This window comes from Corapipo altera, unplaced genomic scaffold (assembly GCF_003945725.1).
Source record: "Corapipo altera isolate COAL_440 unplaced genomic scaffold, ASM394572v1 48, whole genome shotgun sequence".
Taxonomy (NCBI): domain Eukaryota; kingdom Metazoa; phylum Chordata; class Aves; order Passeriformes; family Pipridae; genus Corapipo; species Corapipo altera.
In genome coordinates, this window is record NW_020884931.1 from 2,858,273 (window position 1) to 2,877,485 (window position 19,213).

Here is a 19,213-nt window from a genome sequence, read left to right on the forward strand (position 1 = left end):
AACAAACCCTAAGAAAACCCCACAACAAAGCATTTTACACAGGAGACACTGGAAGGAAGCTCACTAAAAACTAACTGCCAGTGCTGAACAGTATTTATCTCAATGCACTGTACTCAGCAGAGTGGAGAATTTCAGTAGTAATTCACCATTCCCCCAAACAGAATTATCTCCTGACATATTCCATAGGTAAGAAGCAGGAAGGTGTTTAGCTCCTTCATTTTGTTTTACAACTCCCATTCTGTAAGAGTATTTCAGTTGAAATTCTATTATAAAATAACTGCACAGTACAAGCTCAGAGAGCAGTAACCACACTCTCACCATGCTGGGAAAGCTTCCCTTTCACCCCTACAAACTTATAATCATCTCTTGCTGCTTGTGCTTTTAAAGCTTCTTTAGAAATGCCACCTTTTTAACATTGTAACCTGGCAGCTTATCTGTATTTGTGCAGCATCAAAGCTGCTGCCTCAGACCCAACAATTAATACTTTTAGTTAGTCAAAGATCATTAACTTAGCAACTTTATGTTCCTGTGTATTCTTTAAAAACACTCATGAGTATACAGGTCAGCTTCTGCCCTCAGTAACATGGTAAGGCAGCAAAAACTCAGTGTGCTCCTAGGCAAAGAAACATTAAAGAAAACAATGAGGAGCTTCAGCTCTTCTGAAAATGAAAAAGCTGGAATATTTAAATGAAAATTGCTATTATATGTGAATAATATACTAGTGTAAGAAATTTTTCTGGCAGTGCTTGCCTCCTGAATTAATCAGCTTTTCTGACATGCTAAAAACTACCCCCTTTTGTTTACTGAGCTAGAGAGAGACGCTGGTGTGACACTAACACAGTCCTAAGCTAGACAGAATCCCTCCCCAGCGGCTATTTCATGGCAAGAGCTGTGAGCCTAATAACCTTGGAGATGACAAATACTCTCTGAGTTCAACCTAAAGAAGCCTGTAAGAGCAACCCTCCTTATTCCCACCAGACCCACACAGCACATGAACAGCAGCCCCTGACTCAAGCACAGCCTGTTAACCCACCACCACCCATGCTTACAGCATTTGGTATTTGTCTTAGAAAAGGATTTAGTTTCGTGTATCAGAGATGTCAGAAGGACAGATTAGGAGACCACAGCATCTCTTTCCCTCCCCTCAATGTGTTTTTTCACAAAGGGGGTGGCCCAAACCAAGCCCTCCGATTTGATTCTGCGCATCTCAAAGTTTAGGAGTATGTATATGTGGATTCTGGTTTGTTCCCTTATGAAGACAGGAAGCTTACCTCAGCATTTGGATCCAGGGTCAGATTCAGATTCACCTCACTGAAACGAAGAGTCTTGGACTGAAGAACACCTTCACGCTCCTTTGCTGATGCTCCAGTACATCCATTTCTATGGAAATAAGCACCCCTTTTTTGGATAGCGTTCATGCTAAAACAGCTCCTTGCAACCCTAAGCTGAAGTTACTAATGCACATCTTTACACATGAATTATTTCCTACATCTATGTTTTGACAATACACTTAACTGGAATATTTTTCATGCACAAGGTGTACAAAGTGAGTCAATGGAGTGTTTGTCCTTAAACCACTATCATACATGTATTTTGTTAAAGGGACGAGGGCTCTAAACCCTTCAAATACAGACAGTATCTGGCAACTGGACTGTGGCACGATGTAGTCTTCTGCCTTTCTGGTGTTATTTGTACAGGGTATGTCAAAGGCTATAGTAAACCTCTGAGGTATGCAGGTGGCTGTCCATTTCCAGGGCATGGTGAAAGTCTCTGTCATGACCATGGTCCTTTAAAGCTTCACCTTGGTTCCACTTGACACGCACAAGTTCCTGATAAGGGCATTCCTACTTTTGTAGGACAGAAGGAATTTTAAAGGGCTTTACTTAGTTTTAGTGCTTAAGCATAGGAAAACAAAAACAAAACAAAAATCCCCAGGCAAACAATGCCTCTCCCAACCCCCAAATGCCTCATAGCATCTGCACCCATGCTCTGCTTCCTCTCCTCTCTCTTTCAAGGGATGCAGTGTGACCAGTGTCTTTCTATTGCCCTGTCAGCACCCCCATAACCGCTGTGCATTCAAGGACTTTCGAAGACTGGACTGTAGCTGGAACACAACTTGAGAATGTGCCATCGTGTCACCATTCAGAGCATGTTGTATCCTTTTTCGGTTTGGATAGAGGATGCTCTTCCCAAACCCACTACAACATCTGCCAGCTGCAGGAGATCTCTAGGTCTTCCACAGCAACGACAGGTTTGGCATGGAAAACCTTGGACATGGAACACTCATGGCAGTGAGCCGCAGCTTTGACACGCAAGCAGAGAACGCACAACTGAGAAAAGCTCACGGGAAGGGCATGACGACAACCATGCGAATGAGTTGATGCAACAGCAGCTGGGCCTTGCAGATAACATCTGCATCCTCCCTCCCCCTTGGTTCTTTCACTCTACTGGGGCTCCGGTGGATTGAAGCCTCTCGGGTTGGTTGAAATTACAATGGCAAGGGTGGCACTTTCGGAGCAAGTTTGCACAAAATAGAAGGTGATGCTGTCAGATCCCTTGCTCGTGGTGTGTTGGGTAACAGGACATCTTTTCAAGGCTCAGGGGCCACAGGGGGAAAAGTCAAGAGGGTCGAGGGCTCTCAGGGCCCCTGCTGGGTTATGTGGCTCTTGTTTCTAAGGACGGGGTCCTCATAAGTGCTAGCGCAAGGTGGCGTGGAGGCTTCCAAGGGTAAGCCCTGCTGTTGGTATCCATAGTTGACATTCCCACAGGGGAAGTGGCGAAGCCTAAAGAGAGGCACTTCTTTAACACTTGCAGTTAGGGAAGATGGCTCTAATAGCAAGGAGGAGCCTGGCAGCCTGCCAGTCATAATGTTGGGCCCCACAGTACAGTTTCCTTCCTGTCCCAAATTCTCCCTCTCGTGCCTCTCCTTCTCCAGCACAGAACTGTTTTTGCTGGCCTGCTTCTCCGCAAACCAGGAACCATAGGTTGGATTCCAGAGGTTGGTGGGCTTGTTTCTGGAGCCCCGGCTTTTGTGCAGCTCAGAAGGGGGATTGGACTGGGCATAGGCCATGTTGATATGTCCTCCCGCTGAGGCTGATGGCACCTTCCCTGGCACTGGTTGTTCCAAGGCTCGCGCTTTCCCTAGAGATTTTCCAGCAGTGATGGCTGATGGCAGGGGTGGTGGAGATGGCAGGGTTTGCTTATCATCCTTTCTGTCTTGGTGTGTGGAGACCAATAGAGGAGAAATTCCTTCTGGATCGTCAGGGCGCACCTTCTCCTCCTCCTCAGCTGATGGGCCATATTCTACTGGCAAGGCGGTGTTGATGACATCTGGATCCTGTCGGAGAGAACAGTGAGATTTCCTCAAAGTCTGTAGCCATCGTGCATTGAATAAAAACCTGACACGTTTGACAGCTGTCATGCTATGACCACAGTGCATCATTCCCACTACCTAGTGCCCATATTCCACATGTAGGGGATGCAGACAAAATGCAGTTAACTGTGAGATATAACGGGATATCCTTAAAAATCCAACTCTTAAAAAAAACCCCAACCCTAAAACTCACCACAGAATAGTAGAGGCACAAAACCAATGAAAAATATTTTTTATGTCCAGACAAATTTCCTGTGGGAATGTTGTTTTGGAATCTATCATCTCAGAGTTCATAACATTCTCAGATAATATTGAGAAAGTTTCAGCCATGTAAGTATTGCCTCCATATAACGAGGGAGGAATGGAAATGCAGAGAGAAGGCAATACTGGCAGACCCCTTGAAGCCCAAATCCATAGAGATTGTGGTTATGAGCCATTTATGCAGTTTTGAGAATTAAACTGAGAGAAAATGTGGTGATCTGGGCAGCCTTTAATTATTGCTAGATGCCGTGGCAAGCTACAGAGAGCAGAAAAAAAATGCCTCCCAATCAAAGGATCCAAACACACATGAAAAACAGATCAACCTTCCCAAGTAGCGAGGGAAAGCAAACTGACTGAGGCAAATAACAGTGAGGCCATACAAGGAGCCTGTGCTGATAAGGCAGCAAAACATTTTCTAAACTACTCTACTTCTTGTAAGCTAAACTGGTGGTAAAAACTAAGTAAATCCGATTTCGGCCTGGAAATCCAGCCGCATCCTTCCCCCTCCTTGCCTAGCCTTAGAATCCCCACTCCTCGAGCCTGGCTGTTTCCACCTGCCTTCTCCAGCACTGTCAGATTCAGAAAATTGCTAACAGCTGCTGAAACCACCTGCAAAGGGTGTCTGAGCTGGGACCATTCCTGTTCAGTGCTGACTATGTCTTAAGGGTAAACACTGGGATGGAGTGGCTGGGACGAGGCATGTGGAACTCATGCAGGTGCTGGCCTGTCTTAGCTCTTTTGCTCATTGGAATCTATGCCTTTACAAGCAGAAGAAGAGCTACTGGTGTGCTATTTCTATAGCTGTGTAAGCTTGTTTAAGCCCATGCCTTTCAGCAGTGAAAGATAAGATGGATCCAGCATCCAATGAGGTGAATATCCCAGCCACTGTTCCCAGAGTGGCATCACTCCCTGGACTGCTGACTGCATTACTGCAGTGCTGCCTTCTTGTCTCGTATTCTGGCTTGTCTAGACCTCTCCTCAAGAAGAACCCTCTCCACCCACCTCCTCTGAGATGAATGAACACCCATACCTGAGTGCAGTACTCAATCCTCTCCAGGATTATGGCAAAATTTGGTCGGTCTTCAGGTTGGTGCTGCCAACACTGGGTCATAATGCGGTAACTGAAAGGGCAGAACAGGAGATGTTTATGAACAGCAGATCCTGTGGTACATAACAGCTTAGAAATCATAAGCATGCATCACCACTCTGACTTCCAACAAATAAGAGTTCTCTGCCTTCCCCAGAGTCAGACAACTGTACCAGCCACTTAAATGTGACCACCACTGGGGTAAAATTCACAGCCCATCAGAGAAATAACTCAGCCACCCAAAATCCCTTGGACAATTCACTAAAGGTAGGCAGGGCTACAGGTAAAGGAGCCCAGTTTTCCCTATCTGTGAACAGTCTTATGCATTGAAGTTTCACAGCTAACCTAAGACACAGAAATACTGCACCATCTTTGACCAAACAAGCAGTGGCCAGTAATTCTCAAAAGGGCCCTCAATTATTCTCCAAAACAGAAAAATTAAATATTAGAGAAATCACTGGCACTCAAGTTCAATAAAACAGATCAGCCACAATAAGGTCAGTCTTACAAACAATTAACTTTTGACTAGAGAAGAGCATCTGAAGCAGAAACTTATTTGCATGAATATAATTAAGTTAACATCTCATACACAGGGCCAGGGCAGTTTTTAGGTGGATCCATCCTTCCTCCATTGGTGACAAACTCCAGAACCTCCTGGTTACTTTTGCTAGGGTAGGGCATGTATCCCAAAGAGAATATCTCCCACAGCAATACACCAAAAGACCTGAATACAGAAGCAAAGGAAAATAAAGTGAAGGATACAGGAATGACCATCACCAGTGGGCAATGCCCTTAGGTTCAGTACAAACAGCATTGCTCTTTGCAGCCTTTGGTCAGGCAGCTGGTGCAAATCCCTGCTGCAGGATTCAGACACAAATAAGCAGTACAGTTGTGACAGTGAATTTTGAAACATTTAATAAATACTAGTAGTTGACTGTTAAGTAAGTAAAGTATAGGATATAGGTAGGTAAATATGGTTGCTTTACCCTCCAAGACTATTGATGCTGAAAACCTCAGCTTTTAGCACATGAGAAATGAACCTGAACATGTGTTTTTTACAAATATTCACTCTTTACAACACAGAGGGACCGGACAGAGAAGGAAAGGAAACACACCATGTATCTGTTTTTGATGTAAATATCCCTTCCATGAAAGCCTCAGGAGGCATCCATTTGACAGGCAACATTGCACACCCACCCTTCCGGTAGTAGCTGGCTCTGCAGAGAACAAACAGAACAAAAGAGTCAGCAAGAATTCAGAAAATGGCATCGATTTGGGATTTTTATGATTAAAAACATTAAAATTATGAGCCAGAGGACACACTAATTTAGGCAGAACAGTACGGCAGAGAAAATGCTGAAGAGACTTGCTCCTTCTCACAAAAGTAGTGGAAATGGGCAATCCATGGAAGGACTGTTTTATCTACCTCACTTCAGGCCTGATCTGGTGAATCAGTTATCCTCATCTGTGTCCATATTCCTAGTGAATTACTCAAACAGTAACTGCTGCTGGCAGAGCCATCCCCCTGCCCTTTTCAACCACAGCAAGATCTTGACCTCATTTCCCACATGGTCACCTTGAGCACCCCCACCAAAACCAAACAAAACCTATCCAATATGTACCCAGCCTAAAGCACTGCAAGTAAAATCCTAAAGCCTTTGTAAGAACAAGGAGCTTGATAAGAAGAATGGTTGGCCATTAGAGCTGGGGCACTAGTACAAAAACCACCTCCTGTGCTTCTGAGACGGTCCTTTATTGTCGCTGTCATTTTAAATAAAACCTACAAGCCCCAAATCCTGTGCTGGCAGCTGCGGAAGGATGCTCGTGCAAGCTGGTATCACTGATCATAACTACACAGCCTGAGCATCCAAAGGATATTCCTGGACAAAGAAACATGTGCAGACTTCAAAGGCACCTTTGAAAGCTCAGCACCAAAGTGTTCATCTTGGCAGTTGGTTCTACTGATTGTGTGAGAGAGACAGATGCTACTTTGTCCCAGCAGAGCCCCCATCTGACAGTGGGGCAGCGTGGGGGCTCTTTGCCAAGGGAGAGGAGGAAAAAACCCCAAGCTGATCAGAGCTGATACTCTTGCGTTTTTGAAAGTAGCACTCTGTTTGCATCACCTCAGGCTGTGATACTGTCAGATCTCAAGCTAAGCAGAGCCAGAAGAATCCCCAAGCAGGAAAAAAAGTAGGCAAGGCACTGGAATAAACAGTGCGGGTGACTGAGCACAAGGCATTCCTTCTTCCGAGTCAGGGGCAAATCAATTCCTCAGCACAGCGGGATACGGTGCTGCACTTCTAGAGGTGCTGTATGGAAGATGAGATATCAAACTGCAGCCCTGACTGCTTATGGTCATTAAAGATTTTCTGGCACTTCTTGCAAGAGCAGAGTAGTTAACCCTGTGTCTTGGCTGAATTCCAGTTTGGGTGATTACATTTTCCTGACCTTCCTCTGCACCTTCCTCCTTTAGCTGCAGTAAATTGAGAAGATTTACTGACGACAGGGAACCAAAGGTGCAGGGGTAGCATCAAGGAGAGAGATTAAACTCAGAATGATTTGGGACCACAAAACAAAAGGGCACATCAATGCCATTCAGGGTGGAGAAAGTAAAGAAAAGAAACTGAGGACAGAATAAAAGAGGGAGGAATAACACCTTCCATGACCATTGGACTTCATTGCCCAGGAGAAAGCTGTCAGGAGTGGAAAAAGTCTCCAGAGCACAGTTAAACTACAAATAAAGGCAAACACCAGAAATACATTAGCTGGGATTCACCAGGGTGGGATGTCTCCACTCTTGCTAGGGTTATGCAGAGCAGCACGAGAGCCTGCTCTCCTGCACAAACACTGCTCCTCCCTTGTTTTAGTGAGCTTCCAATTGCAGATACCCTGGGCTTAGCACTGCTACCTGTATATATCCCGGGCCATTCCAAAGTCTCCAATCTTAGCCACTCTCCCAGGCCCTCGACAGGTAAGGAGGCAATTCCTGGCAGCAATATCCCTACAGGGAAAGAGAAGAAAAGCAACAGAAAGAGAAGAACCACTTAATCATTTGACAATTTTGCAAATCAAAAAGAGATCAAAGAATAGTACCTACTTTCCTGAACTTCAGAGAGCCCACAACAGAAATGTCAGTGTTTATGGATAACTGTGATGTCTCAAATTCCAATCTTCCCCCATCCCAGCAGGAACAGTCCTGTTCTTTAACGTTTCCTCTATAAACTTCACATAACACCTTCCAGTTGAAAAGACGGGCCTCCTGAGAGCCCTCCTTCACATCAGGAGCTGTTTTTAAGTCTCTAAGGAGTGCAAGAAGCGGAGCTGATTTCAGCAATGTACTAGTCTGGGGAATGATCCACTGATCTGTTCCTAGTGTGCTTGTTCAAATGTTGTCAAATGGTTGTTGCACTGTCAGAGACAGGTACAACAACAATGTGCAGGTGTTGCTCTGAATGCTGAAACTATGGGCCTGTGTATGTAGGTAAAGCTCCAAGCTCCACCTCTGTTGGACTGAAGTAAACCTTGAGATCTGAACAGCACAGTGGCACACCTTATGGGTGACTCTTTCAGAACCATGAATTACCACATCTCTACTCATCTCTACACAATAGGCAGAATTTTAGATGCTTGCCAAACACCCTGTTTTCAGGAGCAGATAACAATAGTCACAAGGTGTTGAACTTCTAGCTGTACTTGTATTGCTGTTCTCTGAGATGGGAAGAAAAAGGTTCCAGAATGAGCAGAGAGGCACTAAACAAACTTCATGATAGGGAGAGCTTTAAAGACTTCTGTCACAAGATTGTGTCCCTTTCCAGAGTAACCAAATGGACTGCACAAGTGCAGGCACTGAGACAGGGCTCAGTATTTTTGGTAAATATACAGGCCTTTTCCAACCTGATTTATAGCAGCTTTTCTGTTAACTGCTTCTATTATTCTGATTTTGTCCACATTGTTTAAAGGTATCCAGCCACTAGAGTGCAGCAGGACATAAACATATGGAGCAGGGCATTAAGAGTCTGTGTTGGCCTGTATGCAAGTCCTGCCCATGTTGTGTTCACCTACCTGTGAATGAAGTGGTTCTCCTCCAGGTATTGACACCCACAAGCAATGTCACGGGCCACGTGGAGCAAGTCCAGCATGGAAAGGGAGGAGGGCTGATTCTACCAAAAGACAAGGGACAAACGTGAGTTAAAAGCAAGAACGTGGTGTGATTTGTCACTGATACAACACTGGGAATTCTTCAACAAGTGACAACCTTCGATGTTAATACACAAAGGGATTACAAAAATGCACAAGAGAGAGTTCATATCCATGAACTATGGAAAGGATGTGCAGACACAATGTCATACAGACCCCAGAGACAGAATTAGAACAGCTGGATCTGACTTTCCAGCTCTATTGGGATGCCCCTGTAAGAATTTACCCCAGTTCTCATGGGAGATGCTTCTGAATTTTCAGCACGATTTTTGGGATCTGTAGCCTGAACCATTCCTCACCAAGTTTCTTTGTATTACTGCTAGCTCCTCTCTAAAGTCACCTTGAACAACGAAAATGACATTTTGTATAATGGCATGAGTCACATTTGCTCTTTCCCTCCTCCACATCTGTGTAGGTTTTATCTTGCCCCTTGGAGCACTGACACAGGTTTGTGTAGCCAACAGCTATGGAAGACTAAGGCTGCCAACTCCTTCCTGCCCCTCTGATGAAGTCCACAGCCCTTGCCAGCAGGAGCCAGATGCTTTAGCAAAAAGGGCAGCATTTGCACTGGCTCACATTTGTCAGCCTCTGAAGCCAAACCATCAGCTGCTGCACTGAGGTGTGAATCAGTGATCCCTGAGGCCAGTCCTGTGGGGGAGGAGGAAATCGCTGCTGCCAGCAGAGTGATGACAAACAACTGGGTGTCAGGGACTGCTTATTCCACAGCAGCCATTTGCCAGCTAAGTGTTTATTGGCCTTAGGTATTGGACCAAACAAGATTATCCCACTCTTTAGCTCTCTCTTATGACACCAACCATTCTGCCCAGTTCCCAAAGTCACACCTGCCCATGGGACTCTCCCGCCAATGCAAAACCCAGCACAGCTTCTCCAGTGTGACAGATGACAGGGACTGCTTCTGTTGAGAAGAAACATAACTCCAGGCTGATGTGATGCTGTGCTGGCTGTCCCACCTGATCTAAACCACTGCTAACTGGGACTGGAAATCTGTTCAGGCTCTGCAGCAGCCAGCAGTCAGTAGTTAGACAGTGGTCATTGGCTGGTAAAACTCAAAAAAGTCTTAATGTCTTTTGAAGAGATTAGAAAATAACTGGCCTCCATACTTGATTAATGAAATAATTGAAAAATGCTACATATCTGTGTGAACAAAGCCTGTTTTTTTTGAGTGCAGGGTCATAAAACAAAATTGTTTGTGACCTCATACCACCTGCCTATATTTTATTATCTACAAAGTATAGTTCATTACATATATATACTTAACTGATTCTTTAGAACATTGGACTGCATCTCCCCTTAAACTTTCCTTTTTATAGAGCATCTATTTCCTGAAAACATAAAGCACCTCTTCCCCCATTTTGTGGGGGAAGTGACTCACCAGCTACACAAGATGGCTACAGTAAGAAAGGATGCACATGCCGCCTTCTTTCCTTTCAGGGTATAACCAAAGGGAATTTAATATCTCAATCTACCCATTCCCTCCTCTTGTGAGCAAGGGTCAGAAGCCTGAAGTGAAAACTGAGCAAAAAGCCCAATTCTTTACTCTGCAATCGATTCCAGACCTGAGCTGTACTGCAAAGCAGTCAGTGGGCTGAAGCTGATTTGAACGACATAGCTTTTTTTGTTTTTTCCCCTTTTTTTAAACTCCCTTCCTTCCCCTCCTTGGATGAATTCCTTCCACCTTTTATTTGGCTAAATACAATTCTAAAACAGATGTGACTGCCCAGCCAAGGACAATTTAGCCATGTAATTTGTTTGAAAAATGGAGGTTTGGGATTCATTTTGCAAGGGGGGCAGCCTTGAGACGCACCAAAGGATTCGCTTTACAGCTTTTGCTCCTCAGATGAATGGATGATGCCAGCTGCAATGCACCGCTGCTCAGGGCAGTGGGCATGCTGGAAGCACTAGTGTGACACCTCCCCAGGTGAGGCTGAATCTTGCCAAAGGTGAATGAAATTCTGTGTATTGTTCAGTGTAATCACTGCTCTGTGCAACAGGCTGCGCAGCACAAAGGACGGGAATCATTTATCCATATATGATTTGTCTCCCAGAGCTCTTCTTTGATTGCTGTGCTGTGTGTGAGAAAGATCAGCGCTGAACTTCCCAGAATGGACAATTCTACAATGCTCATAATGAGCAAAGGCTCCGATTCCAGGTGTCTCCGAATCTATCAGACTGCCTTACTGCAGGTGAGGGGGAAGGGGCATTCCTGTAATAGATGTGAAACTTCATTAGAAATGGAACAGAGAAAGCCTTCAGGGTTGCAAACCCTGGACCCGTGGGGAAGTATGAAGTTTATGGAGTGGACCTAGCTGGCATAAATCAACATACTCCACAAGAGACATTGGTATTGTATCAGTGAGGTTGGATGAACGTATGATAATTCTTACTTAGAGTCCAGAAAAATCATTTCGTGTTGGCTGAACACTGCTTTCATTATTTACATGAAGAACACAGACAAACAACATGCAGTAGTGCTGGCAGCATCTTGATCTCTCATTAAATTGGATCCCATGTTCTGATTTCTTCTGCAGTTGCTCTAGCTTCCCATTTAATGTCCCACACAATGTCTTAAGTCCCACTTCCCTTGGTTCATCTTCTCCTTCACCATTCCCTCTGCTTGCTTTCCTGCTTTTCAGTGGCCGAGTGCATGGCAGAATGCTGCATGTGTCTTGCTCCAAGTCACACAGGTTGTTGCTGACCAGTGGCAAACCAAACAAGGCAACTGTTGATCTCTTTAGCATGGTGCTTTCTTTTTCCTGAAGCCTTGGAATTAATGCCAAGTTAATGCCTTTCACACCTCTATTATTTTTTCCATAACTGGCAAACAAATTTGAAGTTACTGGCAGAGGAGTGGAGAGAGCAACTGGGAGATGAAAGTAGAGAATGAACATGTAAATCTCTTTTTTATTATTAGGCTGAAAGCCGAAATAGGTGGGAAAGACAAGGTAGTAAAATAAATCAGCTAGAAAATACAAAACTGGAAAAAAATAAGGGGAAAGGCAGTAATTCATGCGGTGCTTACAGCAGAATAGGCGGTGGACCTCTGCTACTGAGTCAGTCAGCCAGGTCTTGTGTGTTCAATTAATTCCTTTTGGAAGCAAAGCTCATCAAAGCCTGTTTACTCTGCACTCTTCCTTGTCTTTCCTTTTCTTCAATGGGCCTGAAAAGCTGCACATCCAGTCTGCTGTGCCTGCCTCCTGCCTGTCTTCTTTGAATGAGCAACAGGAGGAAGAAAGCAGCTCAGGGTTCATTAAGAGCAGTGCAAAGATACATCCAGCAGCACTGAGCCACAGGCCTTATGTATGGAGACTCAGTCACACCTCAAGTACATGCAGAGGGTAAATCCACTTCCACAGTTGGATCCCATATTTCACAGAGTACAACGCCCTGCACACATCTCATTCTCATCAGTCAGTCTCCTCGCCTCACAGTTTCTGAGCCGGCAGTCAAACGTGCAACCAGGGGCTGATTTCTCAGCACTCACAGGTGCCATTGGCCCCTCAGAAGCTGCCCCAGCAGCCAGACAATGAATTACTCTGTCATTCTTGCCAGGCAGCCGCCACATGGGATGGTTGCAGAAGCAGGGCAAGGCAAGGGGAAGAAGGTGTTAGATGTGGAGCAAAATCACGTGGATCTGTGTCTGCATGCAGTCAGGCTATCCACATTCATCCAGTTCTTAAAGAGGGAATGGAAACTTTTTCTGAATCAGTTCCAGCTTGCAACTGCCCACCTGCATTTGAAACTCAGCTTCCCAAAGTGCCACAGAAATGTGACTGAGCAGAAAACAGAGGCATCAATCTCAGGTCTACTTCGCTCCTGGGAGCAAGTTAAATGCAGGAATAAGGGAGAATCTTCAAGGTGCTGGGAACAGCCCCTGTGTGTTGTAGTTATTATGGTCAGTCTCAGATAACCTCAAACAGGTCAGGAAACAGAAGGAAAGGAGATGAACGGAAGGAGCTGCTGAGAAGGCAGAAAGAGAAACACTAAGGAAGACATGGAGTGAACCATCTGCCTCTTCTGACATTGGCTTTACAGAGGTTCCACAGAGCTACTGCTAACAGGAACAGAAGTCCTGGCAAGGAAGAACTCATGACTGGGGTGGGGTAAACAGAAAAATCAGAAGGCTCCCATGACAGTATCCTGTAAAGATTAAGCGCTTTTCATCCACGAAAGCAGCTGGCTCATTTTACTCCAAGTAGGTCAGAATTCCTGCTGTGCAAGACTAGTGTTCTTGGTGTTTCCTCACAAGATCTTTATCATTACTGAGCTGGCTTCTCTAATTTAATGAGCTAAAACCCATCATGTTTCACACCTGCCCCTTCACACATCTAGCACAGCCTGGCCTGGCAGTTTTGAAAAGAGCATCTACCAGGCAGTATATCTTGCCCATGCCATTTTGCTCTGCATGGGGTGAGACCAGAGCCCACATTGCAGAACATGATTTTACCCATTTACCTATTACCAAGTTCAGCCCATTTGTATGAGCATCTATAGGTTCTTCAGAAAACCAAACTGTGTTTACAAAGACTTCTTGCTCAGATTCCAGACATTCCTTTCTGGGTGTTTAGCCTTCTTATCCAGGCAGGAACCACTAAATTGCAACCTATTCAAGAGTTTTGAGTCTCACAGACCATTTCATATGTCTGAAAACCACACTGCATGGAAAAAATACAAAGTTGATCTGTTTCCAGATGCCTTAAGGAAGAATCTTATTTATATCTGTTAGAGTCAATCTTCGTCTCTCTTGTACTGACAAAATCCATCACTTTGTCCTATGCTGAAAAAATACAGAGACAAAGTATGAAGCTGGGCTCTGGTCCTAAACTTCAGCAACATCTGTGTGCCTTTCTGGTCCAGGGACTCAGAGCAAACTTTATTCTTCTGAAATACTGATTTCTCTCTAGAAGTTGTAATTTTTTTCTCACATGTTTCTAGCTGACTGTCTTTTCCTATTGATGCTGATTTCAACAGGGAAAATCTTAAAAACTCTGGACTAAAGATATTTGATATTAAGTCAACAGCTCCAGGCCAGATTCTCTCCTTGCCTATGTCAAATTTGAACTGACAGATAGCCACAGAAATGCACCTGATCAGCAGTTTAAACAATGGATTTACCATTAGTAGCTCAACACTTCCCCCAGCCTGCCCCCAGCTGGTGTGAGGGAGGTAAGAGTTGAGTTTAACTTCTGGTTTTTTTAAACTTTGATTTTGGTCTTTCTTTAGGTAGTATCTGCAATGCTATCTAGCAAAGCTTGGGAATGAGGCATCTCTGCATAATCCCAGCAGCATCTGTTCCCTGTACATCTGGGTCTTGCCTCCACAGTGGTCTTGCAGCAACAGAAATTTTCTGACCATCGAAAATTCTGGGAAATAGTATCTGCATGGATCAGCTCTTTCGCAGTTAAGTAGTTGCCTCGTGGCAGCAACTTACTAGATAAAATAAAGTTTTCTCTTTTCTTACTGGTCTGGGTCGTGTCTCTCTCAGGAATGATTTCAGGTCCCCTCCAGCCATGAGCTCCAGCAGGATGAAACGGGGCAGCGCCTGCAGGCTCACCCCAATACAGCGCACGATGTTCTGGTGGTTGAACTTGCTGTGGAGACAGGGAGGCTCAGTTATGGAGCAATTTTGACCCAAAAAGCACAATAGCAGGAAAAATTCAAAATGTTTTGTCGCAGGGAATGTTGGTTTTGTTTGGTTTTTTTTTTTTCTAGAAAATAACAAATTTCAAAGGTAGGCTAACTGGATAAAGCTAAAGCACTACCCCTGCACTCTGTATCTGTCTGCATAGAGCAGGGACAGAGGTGGGGAAGCAGTGGCTTTTGGCTACTTTTCCTCTTCCCTGCACTCTTTCTGGGCTACAGCAAGACTTGAGGGGCATAGGAAGCAGAACATGTCAATAACAGAGTCTGCTCTTAATTTTCCCCATCCAAGGGGCAGAAGCTGGGCTAGGGCAGCATTGTTCCAAGTAATATACTGACACAGGGATCTGCTTGTGTAGGGAATGTTCCTCGAGGTCTAGTCTGTAATACTTCCTTATTTCTCCAGACCTCAAATGTGATGGGAAACCATTCCTATGGATTCCAGGACTCAGACACTGACACTTGACATGACAGCAGCATAAAGTCAATTTGAAGTCAAGCTGTTAAGTTTTGACTAGTCAAATCTAAATTCCTCAGGTTTGTTTTTACCTCATGTTTTCATCTCTAAGAGAAATCAAAAGATCCTATTATCGATTCTGAAAACAGGGCCTTAATTTTTTCATTTTGGATAATGAAAACGAGTGTGAACCCTTTTCAAAATTTAGCCTTTAATCATTTAGTGCCTATTCGTTTGTAAGAAGAATAGAAAAGGATGGTAATGCCTATCCTCTTTCTCCTGAAATTACTGTATAGATGTGCTGCATGTACATCACCTCTAAAGAACTTTTTTTCTCTACAGTGCTGGGCTTTGCAAGCATACACAAGTTCATGTTATTCATACACACCTAATAATGAGAGCTTCCATGAGGAAGTCAAGCTCATCTTGCTCTGAACACACTTCTGGCAATGTCTGTAAAAGAAAGAACAGGTTGACAAGGAGAAGATACTTAAGCTTACAGATGTAGAACACCTGGCACTAACATTGTCTGCAGCAATCTTGTTTCTATAAAAGCAACCTTACTCTAAGATAACAGCTAGAGCATTGCTAAACTAGACTGTGAAGCTTTTGAAAGGTAAATATCAGAACACACAGCCCATCAACACCACTCTCATCCTCCTCCCAGCAAAGGAAATAGCCCAGAGTGCACAGGGAAGTGTTCTGTATATGGGATTCTGCTGTATAGAGAATGAGAAATGAGACCACAGTTCCTGAGCTCCCTGCAGTTCAATGCTCCTACCTTCCAGCAAGATTGTGAACTCTAACCAGCAGCAGGATTGTGCTGCTCTGTAACCTCTAGGAGAAAACAAGCCAGTTAAGTTGCAGAAGGCCCAGAGAACCCTATCAGGATCTCTTAGGATTTAGCTTCACATCCAATGCATATCCATCCTGTAAGGGAGTGCTGAGATCCCAGGAAAACCAGTCATCTCCTACTTGCAGAGTCTTTGATGTATGTGCCAGCTGCTTTTGGCCCTATAAAGACTTTTGGCCTCTGACTCACAAGGCTCTGGACAGATTACCACACCAGGTGTAGAATGGGGAGGATGGACAGAGTGGATTTAGTTCTCATAACTGCAGTCTGCTGTAGCTCAGTGGGAAATCTTTGCCTGTTTACTACTTACAGACCTCTTTTAATAGTTTCACATGCCCATATGTTACAAGCTGTACCATTGCTGTGATGGATTAAGTGTTGCAACAGAGCAGCAACCTTTCTAGCCACATCCTTCAGTACTTAGACCAAAGCTTCATTCATCTTCAATTTTATAATGCATTGGGACTCTTGGGTGAAAGGTGCATGAAACCATCATGATAACTCATACACTGTCACTTACTTTCACAGCCACCTGCAAGGGAGTGGGGTCGCTGGGGATCCCTGTCACCTGACCTTCATATACCTCACCAAAGGCTCCGTGGCCCAAACCCCTGGACAGACCAGAGAAGACAAGAAGGTTTTACTACAGAGAACAGACATCATAACACTGTGGACACAGCTCACAGAACGGGCTCACAATTTTCATGGCAGTGAAACAGGGAGAACTGGATATTGACACTATGCAGGGGACCAAACCTTGATGTGATCTTTCCTGGGCCTACAATGTATTTAATTGGTAGGGAAAGCAATCCTTGGAAGTGAACAGTCCCCAGTGAAATCGAGCTGCTGGCACTGCAGCATGTAATGGAGAGCACTCTTCTATGGCTTTGGTGTCAGTGCTCTAGCGGTGGGTGCTCCAAAACAGGTCAATAAAGATACGACTTAAGTCTAGGTGTTTACAAACCCTAAATACATTAACAGTTCCCATAATGTTTCTGCATCACCATTAAACAAAACATTGAACAAGAAACTAGGAGGCAACAATGATTCTCAAAAGTCCTGAATTCTAAACCAAATGTCTTTTCCTGATTTATTGTGTGATTCTGGGCAAGTACCTTAGCCAATAAATGGTGATGATAGTGCTTTGTAAAGCACTCAGCTCTAGGAATTCAAGCTGAGAATTGTTTCTAGCACTGATCATATTACAAAATTTACAGTTCTATTTTGAATAAGATTACAAGAGAAAGAGAAGGGAATGAAAGCAATCAAACAATAGGTCCTGTTCCAGGAACTTGTGATACAGATTTTGCAAACCTGTCTATTCAGTCTTCACTCTCTTAACGTTAAGTCAACTGGTATAACGATAGTTATTCCACATCGGTGGTGTGACATAACAACCCAGGAAACCATGGCAGAGAATAAGGCTTCATCCCAGATCCCGCGTCCCTCTTAACCCTGCATGGGCTGCACATTGGACAGTAGTATATCGAGCCTCTGAGAGACATTCCTGCATCTCAGTCCAGGTGAAAGGCTCTCAATAAAGCTCTCTCCTACAGCACACACTCTCCTGTTGGAGCCAGGTCTGGCCTGGGAGCTGCACTGATTACGTCTTATGAAGTATAGGTGGACTGTTTTTCTATGGGCTGTTGCCCTCCTGTCCATTTGAACAGACTAGAACAATCTGCTCTGCTGTTGACTAAGCTCTGTCTAACAATTTTGCCAGGATAAAGACCAGTCTAGGCAGTGAAACCACAGTGAGGGCTTGTGTTGCCTGTGACTCAGCCACTTCATTTAATAAAATTTTGTAGATATCAGATTGAGACACTATTCTTGGCTCTTCCTGACCAACTTATTACCAACTAAGGGTAGAAAACAGATGTCTACAGTTCATAACTCACCCTCCTTCCAAAAAGTATACCTTCCCTTCCCTTATCAATTCCTGGCTGTATCCTCTGCTATCTGCAGCTCACCACAGCTCAAAAATCCGTTCAAAGACTAAGTGACAAAGGAAGCAGCAGCACAAGGCACACTGGAAACTTCCAGTTGCAGTCTAGAAAGATGTGCAAGTAAGGGGAAATAAGATAACAGACAGCAAAACTTCGGACTGCAAAGACTGCTCTGAGCATCAACTTTTTTAGCACCTTAAGCTCCCTAGTTTTCCAAGCTCTCCTGCTTCCACTTGGTTTTTTCTATAAAACTGCACGGTATCAGGGTCACGTCACATTCACAAGTACCCTGCAGTAGAACAAAGTGTGTAAGAACTCCAAATTTTCAAGTTTTTCTTAGGAGACCTTTTTGAGCTTTCCAGAAGTTCCTATCTAGACACTACTATCCTCCTGGCTTTATATTCCTGCCTTTTTAATACTGTCTAGCATTTTCAACCCACTGTTTTCCCTGATACTGTACTTAAGGATGTCATTGTCTATACCAAAGATCCCATTAAAGACTTTATAAAGGAGCCTCCTGCAAGCCTCAGCCTTCCCAGCATTTCATCAGTTCATTCTGGAAATGGGCCATCCACTGCACTGCCTGTATCTGAACTGCTGGTGATGACTATTCAGTTCTCCTCATAGTCCCAGGAGATTAACACTACACCTCTAAAAGTTCAACTGCCAAAATCTAGGCCCTTCCACACAAGCCCAACTACTGCAACTACTGAAAAGGGGCACGTGACTAAAAGTGCTTAAGGATTTGTATGTGCCTGCACAGAGATGTGCGTTCGCACCTCTCTGAGAGAGTCAGTCTACGTGAGTGTGTAGAGTGAAGGATGGGGAAGGCAACAATGAATTTACCGGATGAGGGAGATGTTTTTTCGAGGCACCTCTTTAAGGTCACTAATGGATGTGGTCTTTCCTGCAAAGCAGTAGTTGGGATTGTAGTCTGTCATTATAGTGGAGGTACGCAGCTTGCTCAGTTTATATTCTGGGCTCTGTAACTCCATCTGCATGGCTTGTAGCTCCTGGTGCTTCCGACGATAAACTAAACATGGAGAACACAGTCAAGCAGAGACACAGACTGACTTTGGAACAGGACAGCAGCACATTTCGCTAGAACTGGCTGTTGTATGGCCAGATTTCAGGGAATGAAACCAGACAGGGACACCGTCACATTTCTGTACATCAAATAATTACAGACAGAAAATGGAATCTGAAGATACCAAAGGAACCTTTGATTTACACATCCCATGAAGAAACAGGCTTGCTTGTGAACCGTTTTGAAGAAGTAAAATTAATTTCACTTGCAGAGACCTTAGATTTCACAGTTCTGTGGATTTTGTTCTTCTCTATTTAGTTTAACTGGACATTCCAAACATGAGTCCAGTTCCAA

General features: G+C 44.3%; 1 protein-coding gene across 1 annotated transcript in view; it reads right to left on the reverse strand.

The window, feature by feature from the left end:
- ALK (ALK receptor tyrosine kinase) overlaps positions 1–19,213 on the reverse strand; it is a 310,600-nt gene that overhangs the window by 1,922 nt on the left and 289,465 nt on the right. Inside the window, exons 20-29 of the mRNA XM_027659345.1 lie at positions 18,679–18,865; positions 16,407–16,497; positions 15,422–15,486; positions 14,398–14,527; positions 8,784–8,881; positions 7,630–7,722; positions 5,837–5,938; positions 5,311–5,445; positions 4,665–4,755; positions 1,272–3,337 (exon numbers count right to left, since the gene is read on the reverse strand). Coding sequence (XP_027515146.1) covers positions 2,639–3,337; positions 4,665–4,755; positions 5,311–5,445; positions 5,837–5,938; positions 7,630–7,722; positions 8,784–8,881; positions 14,398–14,527; positions 15,422–15,486; positions 16,407–16,497; positions 18,679–18,865 — 1,691 coding nt within the window. The 3' untranslated portion in view covers positions 1,272–2,638. The remainder of the gene's footprint in view (positions 1–1,271; positions 3,338–4,664; positions 4,756–5,310; positions 5,446–5,836; positions 5,939–7,629; positions 7,723–8,783; positions 8,882–14,397; positions 14,528–15,421; positions 15,487–16,406; positions 16,498–18,678; positions 18,866–19,213) is intronic.